Source organism: Colobus angolensis, unplaced genomic scaffold, assembly GCF_000951035.1.
Source record: "Colobus angolensis palliatus isolate OR3802 unplaced genomic scaffold, Cang.pa_1.0 Scaffold237, whole genome shotgun sequence".
In the NCBI taxonomy this organism is placed as follows: domain Eukaryota; kingdom Metazoa; phylum Chordata; class Mammalia; order Primates; family Cercopithecidae; genus Colobus; species Colobus angolensis.
The window spans coordinates 2,216,691-2,234,536 of record NW_012115566.1 but is presented as its reverse complement, the minus strand read 5'-3'; the positions used below and the strand labels follow the sequence as shown (position 1 = coordinate 2,234,536).

At 43.2% G+C, this 17,846-nt stretch overlaps 5 protein-coding genes across 5 annotated transcripts; 3 read left to right on the top strand and 2 right to left on the bottom strand.

The window, feature by feature from the left end:
* Positions 1-6,787: 6,787 nt before the first annotated feature.
* On the bottom strand, positions 6,788-7,343 carry LOC105513888 (histone H2B type 1-F/J/L). Its single transcript, XM_011944938.1, has one exon. The coding sequence runs from the start codon at positions 7,283-7,285 to the stop codon at positions 6,905-6,907; it is 381 nt and encodes a 126-aa protein (XP_011800328.1). The 5' UTR covers positions 7,286-7,343; the 3' UTR covers positions 6,788-6,904.
* A 162-nt stretch (positions 7,344-7,505) lies between these two features.
* On the top strand, positions 7,506-8,133 carry LOC105513887 (histone H2A type 1). Its single transcript, XM_011944937.1, has one exon. The coding sequence runs from the start codon at positions 7,586-7,588 to the stop codon at positions 7,976-7,978; it is 393 nt and encodes a 130-aa protein (XP_011800327.1). The 5' UTR covers positions 7,506-7,585; the 3' UTR covers positions 7,979-8,133.
* Positions 8,134-9,689: 1,556 nt separating this feature from the next.
* LOC105513886 (histone H3.1) lies at positions 9,690-11,031 on the top strand. Its single transcript, XM_011944936.1, has one exon. The coding sequence runs from the start codon at positions 9,821-9,823 to the stop codon at positions 10,229-10,231; it is 411 nt and encodes a 136-aa protein (XP_011800326.1). The 5' UTR covers positions 9,690-9,820; the 3' UTR covers positions 10,232-11,031.
* A 3,007-nt stretch (positions 11,032-14,038) lies between these two features.
* Positions 14,039-14,512, bottom strand: LOC105513885 (histone H2A type 1-J). Its single transcript, XM_011944935.1, has one exon. It carries the CDS (start codon positions 14,430-14,432, stop codon positions 14,046-14,048), a length of 387 nt encoding a protein of 128 aa, XP_011800325.1. The 5' UTR covers positions 14,433-14,512; the 3' UTR covers positions 14,039-14,045.
* Positions 14,513-14,715: 203 nt separating this feature from the next.
* Positions 14,716-15,275, top strand: LOC105513884 (histone H2B type 1-M). Its single transcript, XM_011944934.1, has one exon. The coding sequence runs from the start codon at positions 14,727-14,729 to the stop codon at positions 15,105-15,107; it is 381 nt and encodes a 126-aa protein (XP_011800324.1). The 5' UTR covers positions 14,716-14,726; the 3' UTR covers positions 15,108-15,275.
* Positions 15,276-17,846: the final 2,571 nt, after the last annotated feature.

The following is a 17,846-nucleotide window of genomic DNA, read 5'->3' as shown; positions in this document are numbered from 1 at the left end:
GCCAGGTGGCGGGCGCCTGTAGTCCCAGCTACTCGGGAGGCTGAGGCAGGAGAATGGGGTAAACCCAGGAGGCGGAGCTTGCAGTGAGCCCAGATCGCGCCACTGCACTCCAGCCTGGGTGACAGAGCAAGACTCCCTCTCAAAAAAATAATGAAAAATAAAAAATAAAATAAAAATAAAGTATAGAGAAATAAAAAGTGGGTCCAGGGGACCAGCGCTCAGCATATGGAGGACCCAGGCCCGTACCAGTCTCTGACTTCCCTCAGTGTGTATTGATCATTATCTTTACCATCTCGGAAAGGGGGAAGTGGCAGGACAGTAGGGTCATAGTAGGGAGAAGGTCAGCAAGAAGACATATGAATAAAGATCTCTGTGTGATGAATAAGTTTAAGGAAAAGTGCTGTGCTTTGATGTCCATATATGCAAACATCTCCATAAACATTTTCAGTGCATAAAGAGCAGCATTGCTGGCTAGCACGTCCCACTTCCAGCCCTAAGGCTGGTTTTCTCCTATCTCAGTAAATAGAACATACAATCTGGTTTTACACTGAGACATTCCATTGCCTAGGGACGGGCAGGAGACAGATGCCTTCCTGTATCTCAACTGCAAAGAGGCCCTCCTTCCTCTTTTAGTAATCCTCCTCAGCACAGACCCTTTAGGGGTGTAGGGGTGGAGGGACGATCAGGTCTTTCCCTTCCCATGAGGCCGTATTTCAGACTATCACATGGGGAGAAACCTTGGACAATTACCTAGCTTTCCTAGGCAGAGGTCCCTGCGGCCTTCCGCAGTGTTTGTGTCCCTGAGTACTTGAGATTAGAGAATGGTGATGATTTTTAACAAGCATACTGCCTTCAGGCACTTGTTTAACAAAGCACATTCTGCACAGCCCCAAATCCCTTAAACCTTGAGTCACCACAGCACATGTCTCTGCAAGCACAGGGTTGAGGGTAGGGTTACAGATTAACAGCATCTTAAGGCAGAATAATTTTTGTTAGTACAGAACAAAATGGAGTCTCTTCTGTCTACTTCTTTATACATAGACACAGTAACAGTCTGATGTCTCTTTCTTTTTCCCACAGAGATGGAGTCTCGCTCTGTCGCCCAGGCTGGAGTGCAGTGGCGTGATCTCGGGTCACTGTAAGCTCCGCCTCCCGGGTTCACGCCATTCTCCTGCCTCAGCCTCCGGAGTAGCTGGGACTACAGGCTCCCGCCGCCACGCCTGACTAATTTTTTTTTTTTTTTAATAGAGACGGGGTGTCACTGTGTTAGCCAGGATAGTCTCGATCTCCTGACTTCGTGATCCACCCGCCTTGGCCTCCCAAAGTGCTGGGATTACAGGCGTGAGTCACCGCGCCCGGCCGAGAAAAATAAATTTCTTTATAAATTACTCCATCTCAGGTATTCTGTTATAGCAGCACAAATGTACTGACATTGCTTAAGGTTTTCTAGCCTTAAATGCTATGATTATTCAATTATAGCTCGTATCTTGTAAATTTGTTCTGAGACAGGCTGAAGAGTAAGTTCTTACAGGGGAACATGAGGTTGTAATGAAAAAAAAATCAATTTAGAAGAAAGCTTTTGTGAAAGAAGTTGAGGACTGTACCAATGTTAAACATGAAAATAACAACAACAACAAAAGAACAAAACCCTTATTTCTGACAATAAACCAAAATGTTTATTTGAGAGAAGGATTGCCTAGAGGGTAGACAATAAAACCCTGTTGAAGGATATGTATGCTCTCTTATTCTCTTGTTATGAAATAAAATCCTCTTCCAGTCTTTTTCTATTTTCTCATGTCAAATATCCATTCAGGCCTACTATTTCTTATAATTTAATACCTACTAATAAAATTTCAGAACATAGCCTCGCAAATTTTTTTTTTTTTTTTGAGACAGGATCTAGCACGGTCGCCCAGACTAGAGTACAGTAGCTCAATCTAGGCTCACTGCAACCTCCACCTCCCGGGTTCAAGCGATCCTCCTGCCTCAGCCTCCTGAGTAGCTGGGATTACAGGCGCCCGCCACCATGCCTGCCTAATTAAGAAAAAACTTTTAGTAGAGAAGGGGTTTTACCATGTTGTATTGGGCAGGCTGGTCTCGAACTCCTAGCCTCAAGTGATCCGCCCGCCTCGGCCTCCCAAAGTGCTGGGAATAAGGGCATGAGTCACCGCGCCTGGCTATAAATTTTTGTTTTTTTGTTTGAGACGGAATTTCGCTCTTGCTGCCCAGGCTGGAGTGTAATGGCGCCATCTCGGCCCACCGCAACCTCTGCCTCCCTAGTTCAAGCGATTCTCCTGACTCAGCCTCCCGACTAGCTGGAATCGCAGGCATGCACCACCATGCCCAGCTAATTTTGTGTTTTAAGTAGAGAGGAAGTTTCCCCATGTGGTCAGGCTGGTCTCAGACTCACAACCTCAGGTGATCTGCCCGCCTTGGCCTCCCAAAGTGCTGGGATTACAGGCATGAGCCACCGTGCTTGGCCCTATAAAATCCTAATGAACAAAATCATTCACAAAAAAAAAAAAAAGTAAGGGCATGGTCTCTTCACAAAGATAGTCAAAGGATGTGATCTGATGTGTTAGATTTTCTCTTTCCTGTTCAATATGGGGTTTTGCATCTTAGTTTGTTTGGGCCACTGTAACGAAATATATTAAACTAGGTGACTAACAAGTAACAGGAATTTACTTCTTACAGTTCTAAAGGCTAGGAAGTCTAAGATCAAGGAGACGCCATGTTCTAGGTCTAATGAGGCTCACTCTCTGCTTCACAGATAGCGTCTTCTTGCAACTTCATATGGTATAGGGGGTGAACAAGCTCCCTCTTTTATAGGGGTACTAATCCCATTCATGAGGATGACATCTTTATGACCTATTCACCTCCCAAAGGCCCCACCTCTTCATACCACCACATTGGGGATTATGCTTCAACATAACTATTTGTTTTTGTTTTCAACATAAATATTTAGAGGTAACCATTCAGATCATAGTGGTACCAGTATCCAAAACTGCCACCAAATAGTTTGTTCTAAGTTAATATAATTGCAGAGCATCACTTAACTTGAAAAGGGTTTGTCCAACATCGGACACTGTTGAATATCCCATAGACACATATCCATTCAGTGTGAAATTTTGATTCATTGGCTTATTTAGTTATATGTTGTGATGGTAACAATGCTCTATTTGGGCTGGGCATGGTGGCTCACACCTGTAATGCCAGCACTTTGGGAGGCTGGGACAGGCAGATCACCTTACGTCAGGAGTTCAAGACCAGCCTGGCCAACATGACGAAACCCTGTCTCTACTAAAAGTACAAAAATTAACTGGGCATGGTGGCACCTGCCTGTAATCCCAGCTACTCAGGAGGTTGAGGCAGGAGAATTGCTTGAACCCAGGAGGCAGAGCTTGCAGTGAGCCCAGATCACTCCATTGCACTCCAGCCTGGGCAACAAGAGTGAGACTCCGTCTCAAAAAAAACAAAACAAAACAACAACAACCACAAAAAACGATGCTCTATTTCACATTTCTCTTTTTAACTGGTGATAAATACTTGTAAGAGTCTAAAAGGTACTAATAGTAATTTCTTTTGCTTTTTGTCCCACATGGTCTGACCAAAAAAGAAAACTCTGTGATTGCTGGATTAACAAATAACTTTAGAGTCTGCTCATTGAAACAACATTCATATAAATAGTGTTAAATTGGCATCTGGAATTGTGTGTATAGTATTTCAGAATCTCACTTAGTAAGTCCTTATCAGGTTACATCTAGTTGTTTTATCTTGAAGTCCTCATTTTGAGAAGCCTGCCATGATACAGGAGGCCACTGGTGTAGCATAGTCACAGACTACTTGCCCAGCCCCATGGGTACTCCCTTCTGCCTACCCCTGACTTTAGCCACACCACAATATTTCTGCTTTTTTGAAGGTGACACCCATTTTCTTATTGCCTAGAATGCTATTTGGCACTCTTCCCACTACCACCCATAATATTATTTATTCTGTACTCCTTAGGCTTTTTATTCATATCTCTACTGTAGCATTTATCATCTTATAATGTGTGTTTTACTGATAATCAAATGAAGTGATTCTTTACACTATTTTTTTTTATGGGTGGACAATACATACATAGGATTCAAAATTCAAAGACCATAAAAAGGTTACAATGAAAAGATCATCCATCCATCCCTGTCTCTAGGACATCCAACTTTCTCTTTCCTCACAGGCCACCACTGTTAGCAATTTATCCAGTACCCTTCCAAAAATATTTTACATTTATACACACACACAAACACACACAAAATTCTACTGCACATTGTCCTGTATCTTGCTTTTCTTTGCATTTTACAGTAAATTTTGGAGATCATCCCATTATTAGTACCTGGAGAAGCCGTATAGTATACACTGGTTATGAGAAAAGAGAAAGACCTTCTTATATTGTTTTATATTGTTTCACACTCAGTACCTGATTTAAGAAAAAAACAAGGAAATGAAACCAAAGACAGGCAGCCTGGCGCCAGGCCTAAAACAGGGCCTGGGTCTGTCTGGCCTAAACCTTATAGTTAAAAATCAACTCATAACTTACAAACCGATGTTATTAGTAGATTCTAGACATTGTATAGAAGAACACTGTGAAACTCCTTGCCCTGTTCTGTTTCTCTCTATCAGTGCATGAAACCCTTGTCACATATCCCCTAGATTGCTCAATCAATCACGACCCTTTCATATGAAATCTTTAGTATTGTGAGCCCTTAAAAGGGACAGAAATTGTGCACTCTGGGAGCTCAGATTTTAAGGCAGTAGCTTCCCGATGCTCCCAGCTGAATAAAGCCCTTCCTTCTACAACTCAGTGTCTGAGAGGTTTTGTCTGTGGCTGGTCCTGCTACAGTTATAAATAGGGATTTTGAAACCAGACTCTGGTTTTGAATCACATTTTCACTACTTATTACCTGTTACCAACCTAAGTAACAAACATAGAGGCTCTCTAAAGAAAAATATATTTATTTGGGAATAAAGCATTGTAATGGGAATCCATATGCCACAAAGTATATGTGTATTCAGGGAGGCAAAGGAAGACAAAGGTTTTTAAAGAAAAAAACGAGGAGGGTTACAATAACAAGGGTGATGCCAGTTTAAAGTTGGGAAGGCAGCTGTTGGGCAAATGGTCTTGTAGAAGTATTTTTTGTGTGTAAGGTTTTCACGGCCTGTCTTTATGGTTGCGGCTCTTATGGTCTTTTGTGATCGTTTTTGTTACTGGGCATACAAGCATGAGAACCTTCTCTTTACAGCCTTTCTTGGTTCTGTGTGTCAGGATTTTCTTAACATTAGTGATTTCATTTTGATTGACAACTTTCCCATTGTACAATTTCACACTTTAGGCAATTTAGTCAAGCTCTCTGAACCCCCATTTTATGATCTGTAACACAGGTATAAAAATAGTAATTTATCACAAAGTTGTTATGAAAGCTAAATGATTTAATGTATGTAGAGAGCTTTTTAGGACATTATCTGGCACAAAATAAGCAGTAAATAATTACAAAAAAGAGCCTTCTTATTTTTTACTAGATAGAATGATGTACAGTAATTTATTGCTAATCAAATTGCTTTAGTCTTATACTACAAACAGTACTGCTGAAAACCCCTGTACATGTTATTTTGCATATTTTCAAAAATAGTAAATTCCTAGGGGTGAAATTTCTGATGTAAATATAGGTGCATTTTAAAAATTTTGACAGGTATTACCAAATTTTCCTTTATGAAAGCACTACCAATTTGTGGGGCCACCAGCAATGATTGAGAATTAAGGTCTGGGAAACTTATTCAGGATTTCCCATACCTATAGCAGAATACTATGACTGGCCCATGGTGAATAGCAGATGCTTAAAAAATGTTAGTAAATTTGATGGTAAATAGTATACGAAAAACAGTTGGGTTTGGGTGACAGCAAGAAAAACTTTTAAAAATCTACTTTGGCATTTTTTGCTAGCAGGTATTGACAATTAGGAGAAGGCAAAGTGTTAACTTTCACTGATCACTTTTTATTTATTTATTTATTTTTTTGAGACAAGGCCTGGCTTGATCGCCCAGGCTAGAGTGCAGTGGTGCGGATCTCAGCTCACTGCAACCTCCGCCTACCAGGCTCAAGCCATCCTCCCACATTAGCCTTCTAAGTAGCTGGAACAGGGGCGCGCCACGGCTTCTGGCTAATTTTTGTACTTTTTGCAGAGCCGGGGTTTTGCTATGTTGCCGAGGCTGGTTGCGAACTCCTGGGCTCAAGCGATCCGCCCGCCTCCACCTCCCAAAGTGCTTGGACTACAGGCATAAGCCTACCGCACCCAGCCCAGTAGTTTCCAATTTAGTGAATGTTTAAAAAGGCCAGCCTTGTTTCTCTAGTGCTGTTTTTGGCTTTTACCTTGGGTCTTTTGTCGGGCCTTAAAATCATGTCTGGTTGCTCAACTGTGGGAAGGGATTGGGTAAAGGGGGCGCCACCACAGGTTGCTGAGCCAACATCCAGGCGTCACCAAACCCACCGCCTGGCCGGGCGGTGTCAAACGCAGCACTGGTCTCATCTTTTTAGAAACCCGTGGATGCTCAAGGCATTTCCGGTTAACGTGATCCCGGGTGCGCTTGACTTAACACGGAACAAGCAAAACGCAAGACACTGCTAAGGACCTAGTTTATGCCCTCAAGCGCCAAGGTCGGACCCTCTATGGTGTTGGCAGCTATATGCATGGACCTCATGTATATTTCACTTGAAAAGGCTTTCAAAGAGCTTGATTAATTTAGCAGATAGACCAACAAAATGATTTATGACCCCTCGCCCCCAGCGTTAGGAAGAGCGAACCAGCTCTTCTTTAGATAATAGTGAGTGGCTCTGAAAAGAGCCTTTGGGTTTGACAAAGAGCTTGAGAATTTACTTGGAGCTGGTGTACTTGGTGACGGCCTTGGTGCCCTCCGACACGGCGTGCTTGGCTAGCTCCCCCGGAAGCAGCAGGCGCACGGCCGTCTGGATCTCCCTAGAGGTGATAGTAGAGCGCTTGTTGTAATGCGCCAGGCGGGAAGCCTCGCTCGCGATGCGCTCGAAGATGTCGTTCACGAAGGAGTTCATGATTCCCATGGCCTTAGAAGAGATGCCGGTGTCGGGGTGGACCTGCTTCAGCACCTTGTACACGTACACGGAGTAACTCTCCTTGCGGCTGCGCTTGCGCTTCTTGCCATCCTTCTTCTGGGCCTTGGTCACCGCCTTCTTGGAGCCCTTCTTCGGGGCGGGAGCAGACTTGGCCGGCTCGGGCATAATGAAATAATACTGGCAAGACGAAAACAAGAACTTGGTCTCCTCTTTTTATATAATAGTTTATGTGGACGAGGTAGGGGGAAGGTCTCTGCTGATTGGTGATTATCCGTGGATGACGTCAGATGCCAGTTTTGCCCAATCAAAATAGGTATCCTGCATAATTGAGTCCTATTGGTCTAAATAAAAATAAAACGTCAGCCAATCGAACAGCTTCCTTTTCGCGCCCAGTAGAGGCTATAAAAACTGCGTTTTTCTACTTTCGTCTGTCCTTTTTAACTGTATAGGTACAGCCCTTTTGCCATGTCTGGGCGTGGTAAGCAGGGAGGCAAAGCTCGCGCCAAGGCCAAGACCCGCTCTTCTCGGGCCGGGCTTCAGTTTCCCGTGGGCCGAGTGCACCGCCTGCTCCGCAAAGGCAACTATGCCGAGCGGGTCGGGGCTGGGGCGCCGGTGTACCTGGCAGCGGTGCTGGAGTACCTGACCGCCGAGATCCTGGAGCTGGCTGGCAACGCGGCCCGCGACAACAAGAAGACTCGCATCATCCCGCGTCACCTCCAGCTGGCTATCCGCAACGACGAGGAGCTCAACAAACTGCTGGGCAAAGTCACCATCGCACAGGGTGGTGTTCTGCCCAACATCCAGGCCGTGCTGCTACCAAAGAAGACCGAGAGCCACCACAAGGCGAAGGGCAAGTAGAAGGCTGGATTAGTTTGCAGCAACTCAATCCCAACGGAACCAAAGGCTCTTTTCAGAGCCACCTACAATTTTGTGGAAGAACTGAGCACTACTTTTAATATGATTTCTCGTCTTTGCCTACTTCTAAGCCACTCCAAAGGTTCACGTACATCAGTCTTCGGTGACTTGGTTAGGTAGTGACGACAATCTCATTAGCTTTTTAAAAAGCGTGGATAACGTTAAAAGTATTAAACCGCCTTCATCTTAAGCTTAACACAATAAGATTTGGTTTTTCTTAAGTTGGCATTATCCAAGTATATATATATCCAAGTATATTCTGTGTATTCACTGTCGGGTTTTACTGTCACTCCACCATTTTTAGATTGTTGGAAGCAAACACGACTGCTTTGGGGCCAAATGCATTCTTGGTCTTAGTAAATGACAAGCTGAGCATTCGACGTTTAATCTAAATCTAGATCAACGACTTGGATTCTTTATTTCTGAGAAAGATCTCGAATCAGAATAATTAGATTGCACTTGAACATTAATGATTGAGTTGAGGGAATAATTTCTAATTAGATTAATTAGAACAGTTAATTATGGTGCCAGGTAGTTGTCTTTGAAGCATTTTCTAAAAATTCATTGAAATTAAAATTTCCCGGCCGGGCGCGGTGGCTCAAGCCTGTAATCCCAGCACTTTGGGAGGCCGAGATGGGTGGATCACGAGGTCAGGAGATCGAGACCATCCTGAGCTACACGGTGAAACCCCGTCTCTACTAAAAAAAATACACAAAACTAGCCGGGCGAAATGGCGGGCGCCTGTAGTCCCAGCTACTCGGGAGGCTGAGGCAGGAGAATGGCGTAAACCCGGGAGGCGGAGCTTGCAGTGAGCCGAGATCGCGCCACTGCACTCCAGCCTGGGCGACAGAGCTAGACTCCGTCTCCAATCCGTCTCCAAAAAAAAAAAAAAAAAATTTCCCGAGCTTTCTCACCCCCAGCCACACAAATTGATTTCTTAGTGTAGAGATGACTATTAATTTGTTTCAGCATGGTAAATCCCACTTTTAAAATATCTGACTTGATGTTTTTTAATCTGATTTAATAAATCAGATCTGGATGTACGAATGGAATAGATACTTAAGAGAAAATGAATTATGTTTCTAGAGTATTGGAAAAGTAAGTTAAGCTGCAATGGAATTACTTTAATCTGAACGCGAAAAGCTCACATAATGTTGTTTGACACTTTTAGGCCTCGAATTTCTCACATGCGAATCAGCTTTTCTTGGTTAAAAAAATGCAAAAGTTTTAAAAATTTAAGCGGTCAAAAAATAGACAATTGAGGGGAGAGGTGTATATATGGCTGTCTTGTCCAGTATTGTAGCCACTAGTCAATTGTAGAGTGATCATTGGAAATTTCATAGCATGAATTTTATATAAAATACACATTGCATTTGGAAAACTCAGTGCCAAAAAGTGTAAAATACCTAACAATTTTAATTTTGATAACATACTGAAATATGTTGGCCATATTTGATTAAGCAAAATATTAAAAGTTAATCTTTTCTTGCTTTGTTCTAATGTTGCTCCTAAATGTAAATTACTTATATTGCTCTCATTTATTCCCACTGGAAATCGCCGGTATAGTGAACAACTATAAAGCGAAAATAGAAAATAAAATATGGAGGCCGTGAACTGCTAAGACTCTCAGAGGAATTGGTGGACAACAAAAATTTGAGTCCTTGGCCAATCCGGTTACTGTTGGGTAGGCCTTCAGCATACTTTTTGTCCAATCAGCTTCAGACTCTCACTATAAATAAGCGGCTAGCTTTCTCTTTGTCCTTAAGTGAATCTAGTTCTGAAGCAATGGCGCGTACGAAGCAGACTGCTCGCAAGTCCACCGGCGGCAAGGCTCCGCGCAAGCAGCTGGCTACGAAGGCGGCTCGGAAGAGCGCTCCGGCCACCGGCGGCGTCAAGAAGCCCCATCGCTACCGGCCTGGTACAGTGGCTCTCCGCGAGATCCGCCGCTACCAGAAGTCCACCGAGCTGCTGATCAGAAAGTTGCCTTTTCAGCGTCTGGTGCGAGAGATCGCGCAGGACTTTAAGACCGACCTGCGCTTTCAGAGCTCGGCGGTGATGGCGCTGCAAGAGGCTTGCGAGGCCTACCTGGTGGGGCTCTTTGAGGACACCAACCTATGCGCCATCCACGCCAAGAGGGTGACTATCATGCCCAAGGATATCCAGCTCGCACGTCGCATCCGCGGCGAGAGGGCTTGAGTCTCAAGGACTCAGATTACATACCCAAAGGCTCTTTTCAGAGCCACCCACGTGCTCGCTAAAAAGATCTGTTTCTCTGGTAAATTCTTCCTGGTACTTGTTTTGCCTATAGCAGATAGGGTCCATTTCCAGACGTTATACAATGTTTTGTAAGGCTCAGCCTATCCCTGTTAAAATGCTAATTTTGTAAATCTTAACATTTAATTATCCGGGAGCTTTCCGCAATCATTGGGTGTAGCCAAAGTTCCCTCATGTGTTACCCGCCCATCTCCGCAGCCCAGTTTTGACCGGAAGATGGTTCTATTTTTCTGCCAGACTATACTGTAGTGTGTGTATATTTCTTGGCAACACGCCAAGAATAAAACTAAGGTTGAATTGAAGTTGGAAAAATTCAGGGTAATGTAGCTCATGCTGGCTAAAGTGAAAACATTCCCCTCCCCCCGCCCCCCGTTTCCTAAGTAGTGTTGTTTTTGAAATTTTCAAGTCGAATTTTGGGCCTGTTTAAACCACTTAAGTGTAGTTAATGACAGGTGGTTTGGGGATTAAAAGTCTTCTGGAGAAAGCCTACCAGAAAATTCCCTCTGAAGCCCCATGTAAAAATATGTGTGTGAGAGAGTGTTTTATCTGACTTCTGACAGTGGCTAAAACTTTGAACTGTCAGGAGTATCCAAAATTAAGACTGCCTTGTAGGGAATCCTGTGATAATTTTTTTGAGCACAGGATAAAATACTTGAGTCTTACTTAAATGTTACCTTCTCATTGAGGCTTTGTATGACTAAATAAAATCTGTATAATCCCCACCTAATTTTTTCACCCTAGAATTTGTCACTATGTGCTGTACAATAGTTTGCTGATGTATTGCCTGTGTGTTCTAAAATACGGGCTCATGAGAGGAGGAACTTTTGTTTACTCGCATATCTCCAGTAATATAGGAGCTTTTGATCAGTATTTGTTGGATAAATGAATGAATGCATGGCTATATAATAGTAAGGAAAGATAACCACATGGAAAATCTCAAATGAAAGAAATACATCAGCTTGCTAGATGTGCTGAAATCAGCTTCTTGTGGGCCATGAAAGCCTTTACCTCATCCATTCTTGTATTTAGAATGCTAGATTTCTATAACTTTTCTTCTGTGAGCTGTCTAGCGTTTCTACAAGTACTGAAGACTTTCCCTGGCAAGTTGGCTTGTGTATGTGTGTTATCATCTCTGTCTCTCCTCAGCTTAGCTTGTGAAGGATGTAAGTGGAAAGATCATAGTATTTTTACACTGAGTTTTAAAAAGCAGTTTTAACTCCCTATCTTGTTTCAGTTGGCTATTTATGTATCTTCAGTTATTAGAATTGGCTACATTCTTAATACACTTTTTTGGAAATTCGATATCAAGATCACTACTGCAACATTCACAATCTGCTCATCCACATCTTCTTGTGTGTGGGTTCATGATATCATTATTTCCACATATATGGAATTTAGAACGATAAGTAGTTTATGATTAATAGTTTACAAATTAAAATAATGCTTTAATATTTTTAATTGGAATCAACACCCTAAGCAAAACAAAATAGAGTGTTCCCCTGTCGGAAATTAGGCTTTCTTCTGGAAAGGAAGATACACTATTTTGGAGGGAAGCAATGCCTCTCAGACACTTAGTGGGGCCAACTGCTAAACCGATAGGTATTGTTGAGTGTGTAAGTAGTGCATTCTTTCTTTCTGTGCTAGGAAACTAACAGCTACTAATAAGTCAGGAAGGGCTCACTAATCAATACCCTTGCCGACTGGGTAGGGCATCCTCTCCTGGAGATATGCAGCCAATATACTCCCAGTTAAATTTCCAGTTATGATTACATGAGGAATTATTTATTCAGGGGACAGTGAGTAGTTCTAGTTATGTGGAAATGAATACTCTATGTCTTTTCAAAACACTCCATGCACTGAATTACAGTAGTCTGAACCATCCAACTAAGCTCGTTTGTCAGGAGGTCATGACCAGCCTGACCAACATGGTAAAACCCCATCTTTACTAAAAACACAAAAAATTTAGCCAGGTGTGGTGGCATGTGCCTGTAGTCCCAGCTACTCGGGAGGCTGAGGCAAGAGAATCGCTTGAACTCGGGAGGTGGAGGTTGCTGTGAGCCGAGATCGCGCCACTGCAGTCCAGCCTGGGCGACATAGGGAGACTCCATCTCAAAAACGCAAAACAAACAAACAAAAAATAAATTTAAAAAAGGACGTAATTCTTGTGTCTGAATTTCCTGAGATGGCAAAACTCATAAGTGGCATAACAATCCTTTTCAAGGCCCAAAATAAAAGGGCCTTGACATGTCCATACAGAAATATGGACAAGAGGCCGGGCGCGGTGGCTCATGCCTGTAATCCAAGCACTTTGGGAGGCCGAGGCGGGTGGATCGCTTGAGTCCAGGAGTTGGAAATCAGCCTGGGCAATGTGGCGAAACCCCATCTCTCCAAAAAATAAAAAAACTAGCCGGGCATGGTGGTGTGCGCCTGTAGTCCCAGACACTCAGGAGGCTGCGATGGGAGAATCGCTTGTGCCCAGAAGTCGAAGGTTGCAATGAACCGAGATCATATCACTGTCCTCCAGCCTGGGTGACAAAGCGAGACCCTGTCTTAAAAAAAAAAAAAAGATAACATGAGGAACTGACCGCACTATTCTCAAAATAGCCTTTAGCTTTTCTCAGAAGAGATATTTTTTCCGAGTGTAGGTATTCACCCATTAGTGCTCTTGGAATCAATAAGTATTCAGAACCATCCTTACTATCAGTCATCACCACCTTGGACTACTATGTTTGACCATCTACTTATCTGGCAGTTACTAAGTATTTAACTCACTTACTAATTGTAACAGTGTTTACAGGATACATTTGTAACATAACACTCAGGAACAAAAAGGTTAATTACATACAGAATTAAACAGAAAAATATCAGAGCACATACAATGAAGTTAACTATTATTTTTTAACGTGTTATTTCAGCAGTACCCTAACATATGTACATGCAATTATTGGGTCACTACAGAATATGTGTATGTTTGAAAGACCCTTAATTGGAAGGCTTCTAAGGCTAATTTTCTTTTTTATACCAAACTCTTGTAAGTGCAAAAATTAAAAATAGAAAACAAAACATGACAAATGCATACATTGGTAAACATAAAACTGCATGTTTTTGTTTAAATATACCCATTGAGTAGCTCCTTTCCTAGATGCCAGGAAATAGGGCTGACTCTACCCTGTTTTCAATCTAGAGACTATGAAACTGTAGAGAAATATGTCTAGTAGCAATCCATATATTTTTCCTAGTAAGCATATTAAAAACTGAATACTATACTACATTCCTTACAGCCCAGTTTCCCAGAACCATAAATAAAATCCCACCAGTATCTACTATGTAACTCCCAGTAAGATGCTGCTTTTGGTCGAAGTTGTGTCCCAGTAAAATGCCTTTAAGATACTACAAACTGGCCTGGCAGTGGCTCACGCCTGTTAATCCCAGCACTTTGGGAGGCCTAGGCGGGTGCATTACCTGAGGTCATGAGTCCGAGACCAACCTGGCCACCAAGGCAAAACCCCCGAAAATAGGTGTTAGCAAATGTACCTTGTTATTATCTACATTAAGGACTTAAAAAAAATTTTTTTAATTCTGGCAACGTACACAGAGGTTAAAAATTAAAACCGAAACGCTATGAGTGTGTTGTCGAGTGGTGAAGCAGCTGAAAACGGACTCGTGTCATCTCTTTATGATTATTAAAGTGGCTCTGAAAAGAGCCTTTGTTTCTATGCGCTTTTCAACTCGGTCTTTACTTAGTCTTGTGGTGGCTCTCAGTTTTCTTTGGCAGCAGCACGGCCTGAATGTTGGGCAGAACACCACCCTGTGCGATGGTGACTTTGCCCAGCAGTTTGTTGAGCTCCTCGTCGTTGCGGATAGCCAGCTGGAGGTGACGCGGGATGATGCGAGTCTTCTTGTTGTCGCGGGCCGCGTTGCCAGCCAGCTCCAGGATCTCGGCGGTCAGGTACTCCAGCACCGCTGCCAGGTACACCGGCGCCCCAGCCCCGACCCGCTCGGCATAGTTGCCTTTGCGGAGCAGGCGGTGCACTCGGCCCACGGGAAACTGAAGCCCGGCCCGAGAAGAGCGGGTCTTGGCCTTGGCGCGAGCTTTGCCTCCCTGCTTACCACGCCCAGACATGGCAAAAGGGCTGTACCTATACAGTTAAAAAGGACAGACGAAAGTAGAAAAACGCAGTTTTTATAGCCTCTACTGGGCGCGAAAAGGAAGCTGTTCGATTGGCTGACGTTTTATTTTTATTTAGACCAATAGGACTCATATGCAGGATACCTATTTTGATTGGGCAAAACTGGCATCTGACGTCATCCAAGGAAAACCACCAATAAGCAGTGACCTATTCTACTTCTAATTTGCATAACAGCGTTTAAATAAAGAGGACGAAACAGCCCTAGGATTGTTGTCTTGTTTTTCACCATGCCTGAACCACTAAAATCTGCTCCAGCCCCTAAAAAGGGCTCCAAGAAGGCTATTAACAAGGCTCAGAAGAAGGATGGAAAGAAGCGGAAACGCAGCCGCAAGGAAAGCTACTCTGTGTACGTGTACAAAGTGCTGAAGCAAGTCCACCCCGACACCGGCATTTCCTCCAAGGCTATGGGGATTATGAACTCCTTTGTCAACGACATCTTCGAGCGTATCGCGGGAGAAGCGTCACGCCTGGCGCATTATAACAAGCGCTCGACCATCACTTCGAGGGAGATTCAGACGGCCGTACGCTTACTGCTGCCCGGGGAGTTGGCAAAGCATGCCGTGTCCGAGGGCACCAAGGCCGTCACCAAATATACCAGCTCCAAGTGAGCCCTTCGCTGCAGTTACAGGTCCGCTCTGACCCACACTCCAAAGGCTCTTTTCAGAGCCGTCCACGTTTCTCAAGAAAGAGCCAGTTCACTGTTAGCTCGTCTCCCCTTAAGTACCCTTTGGGACTCGCTTCGTATATATAAATGTACACATACATGTGTGTGTTTTTTTTTTTTTTTTGAGGTGGAGTCTCACTCTGTTGCCCAGCCTGGAGTGCAATGGCACGATTTCGGTTCACTGAAATCTCCACCTTCCGGGTTCAAGCGATTCTTCTACCTCAGCCTCCCGAGTTGCTGGGACCTCAGGCCTGTGGCACCATGCCCTGCTAATTTTTGTATTTTTAGTAGATAGGGAGTTTCGCCATGTTGGTCAGACAGGTCTCGAACTCCTGACCTTAGGTGATACATTTGCTTACTCCCAAAGTGTTGGGATCACAGGTGTGAGCCTCCGCGCCTGGCCCAAAATATTTTAAAGAGGATTATTAGCAAGTATGAGTGACCGTGGCTTAGGGAAGACACAATCCCCCAAGACCATGAGAAAGTGGTTCTGAGGCAGTCAGAATGCAACTGTTTTATACATTTTAGGGAAGTAGAAGTTATAGGTAAAGTCATAAATCAATATGTGGAGGGTTAGGCCAGGCGCGGTGACTTACGCCTGTAATCCCAGCACTTTGGGAGTCCGAGGCGGGCGGACCACTTGAAATCAGGAGTTTGAGACCAGCCTGGGCAACATGGAGAAACCCCGTCTGTACCAAAAATACAAAAATTAGCCGGGCATGGTGGCACGTGCCTGTAATACCAGCTTCTCGGGAGGCTGAGGCAGGAGAATCGCTTGAACCTGCAGACGGGTTGCAGTGAGCCGAGCTGTGATTGTGCCACTGCACTGTAGCCTGGGCAACAGAGCAAGCCTCTGTCTCAAAATAAATAAATAAATAAATAAAATTTAAAAATCAGGTAAATCAAAGAAAATGAACTGGAAAAAATAATTGCTCTTAATATTACTGTGAATACCTAGTGAGTGTTTTGTAGATGTGTTATAATTAAATTGCCAGAAATATTCTAGTTATGCTTAAATCAATTTTTAAAATTGTGAGAAAACTCATACCTGGAAGGATTAAAAAGGCATCTGCACTGAGATTGCTTTTCCAGAGCCTTTGAATCCTCACACTTCTTTAAAGAAACCCAATCTGAAAAATATTTTCTAACATGTGTGTGATTTATGCTAGGAATTTTCAATTTAGGATTCCATTCAATAAATTATCATAATGTTAGAAAAGACATATAAACGTTAATGGAATAAGTAAGAATAATACGTTCAAAGAATGAAGCATATTTACATAATTCCCAACTTTTACTTTTGGTTGTCTATTGAAACTGTAGAATCCAAAGGAAAACTTCCCCTTTGTCCTCTGAAGGTTTGGTGAAAAATCAACTCACAAAAGGTAGATTAATAGGAGAAAAAGCATACAAATTTATTAATGTGCATGGGGGAGAATCAGTGATTATTGCCTCTCCCTTCTCCCCATCCATGCCCCAAGCAATAGAATAGAGATGATTACACACCCTTTTTCTTAGGGAAAAGGGAGATGGATAAGTGTGGATTATTTTAGAGGGTATTAAGTGATTTTTAGGGGAATTCAATAGACTTGAATAACATATAACAGCCTAGGACAAAGTCTGTTTGGCCCACAGACCAGACAACGGTTTGTGACAAAGGTTTGTCTCAGTGTGTTGACAGACTTCAGTCTTCTTGCAATATGAGTTTTCAGTTAAGGAAGACTCAGAGAAGGGACCAGAGGTAATTGCTTTCTTCTTTAGCAGGTCTATACTTTAGAGAGATAAGGGAATTTCAGAGAACAACTTCATTTTGTGATTTCAGATAGAGAAATGAGACAGGAATAGGAGGAAGTTCAGAAAGACCTTCAGGATTCTTCTTCAGTTCAGTATGTCAAAACTCCATATTTTGCGGAATCAGTTTCTAAGCCCCAACAATACAATCTCATTAGACGAAGCATCTATTGTTGATACATGAGTATCATGCTAGAAAGAAAGCTCAAAAGGTTTTTTTTAAAAAATTAGGCTGAGTGTGGTGGCTCATGCCTGTAAATCCCAGAAATTTGGAAGGCGGAGGCAGGTGGATTACTTGAGGTCAGAAGTTGAGTTCAGCCGGGCTAATACGGTGAAACCTCATCTCTACAAAAATACAACAATTAGTAGAGTGTGGTGGCATGCTCCTGTAATCCCAGTTTCTTGGGAGGCTGAGGCAGGAAAATTGCTTGAATCCAGGAGGCAGAGGCTGCAGTGAGCTGATATCACACCAACTGCACTCCAGCCTGGCGACAGAGCAAGACTACATCTAAAAGAAAAGAAAAAAAAAAAGTAGGAAAATACTTTCCAGAAATCTTGGCAAAATTGTTTATTATTATTATTTTTGAGACAAAGTCTCACTCTGTTGCCCAGGCTGGAGTGCAGTGGCACAATCACCGCTCACTGCACCTTGGCTTCCCCAAGCCCAATCAATCCTCCCAACTCAGCCTCCTGGGTTGCTGGGACTACAGGCACAGGCCACCACGCCCAGCTAATGTTTGTATCTTTTTTGGTGGAGACAGTGTTTCACCATGTTGCCGAGGCTGTTTTCAAACTTCTGTGCTCAAGTGATCCTCTTTCCTTGGCCTTCCAAAATGTTGTGATTACAGGTGTGAGCCACTGTGCTCTGCCCCATTTTTTTTTTTTTTTTTTT

What these genes read in the sequence shown, in the direction of transcription:
- LOC105513888 (XM_011944938.1), bottom strand. Translation starts at nt 7,285, where the DNA reads ATGCCCGAGCCGGCCAAGTCTGCTCCCGCCCCGAAGAAGGGCTCCAAG.
- LOC105513887 (XM_011944937.1), top strand. Translation starts at nt 7,586, where the DNA reads ATGTCTGGGCGTGGTAAGCAGGGAGGCAAAGCTCGCGCCAAGGCCAAG.
- LOC105513886 (XM_011944936.1), top strand. Translation starts at nt 9,821, where the DNA reads ATGGCGCGTACGAAGCAGACTGCTCGCAAGTCCACCGGCGGCAAGGCT.
- LOC105513885 (XM_011944935.1), bottom strand. Translation starts at nt 14,432, where the DNA reads ATGTCTGGGCGTGGTAAGCAGGGAGGCAAAGCTCGCGCCAAGGCCAAG.
- LOC105513884 (XM_011944934.1), top strand. Translation starts at nt 14,727, where the DNA reads ATGCCTGAACCACTAAAATCTGCTCCAGCCCCTAAAAAGGGCTCCAAG.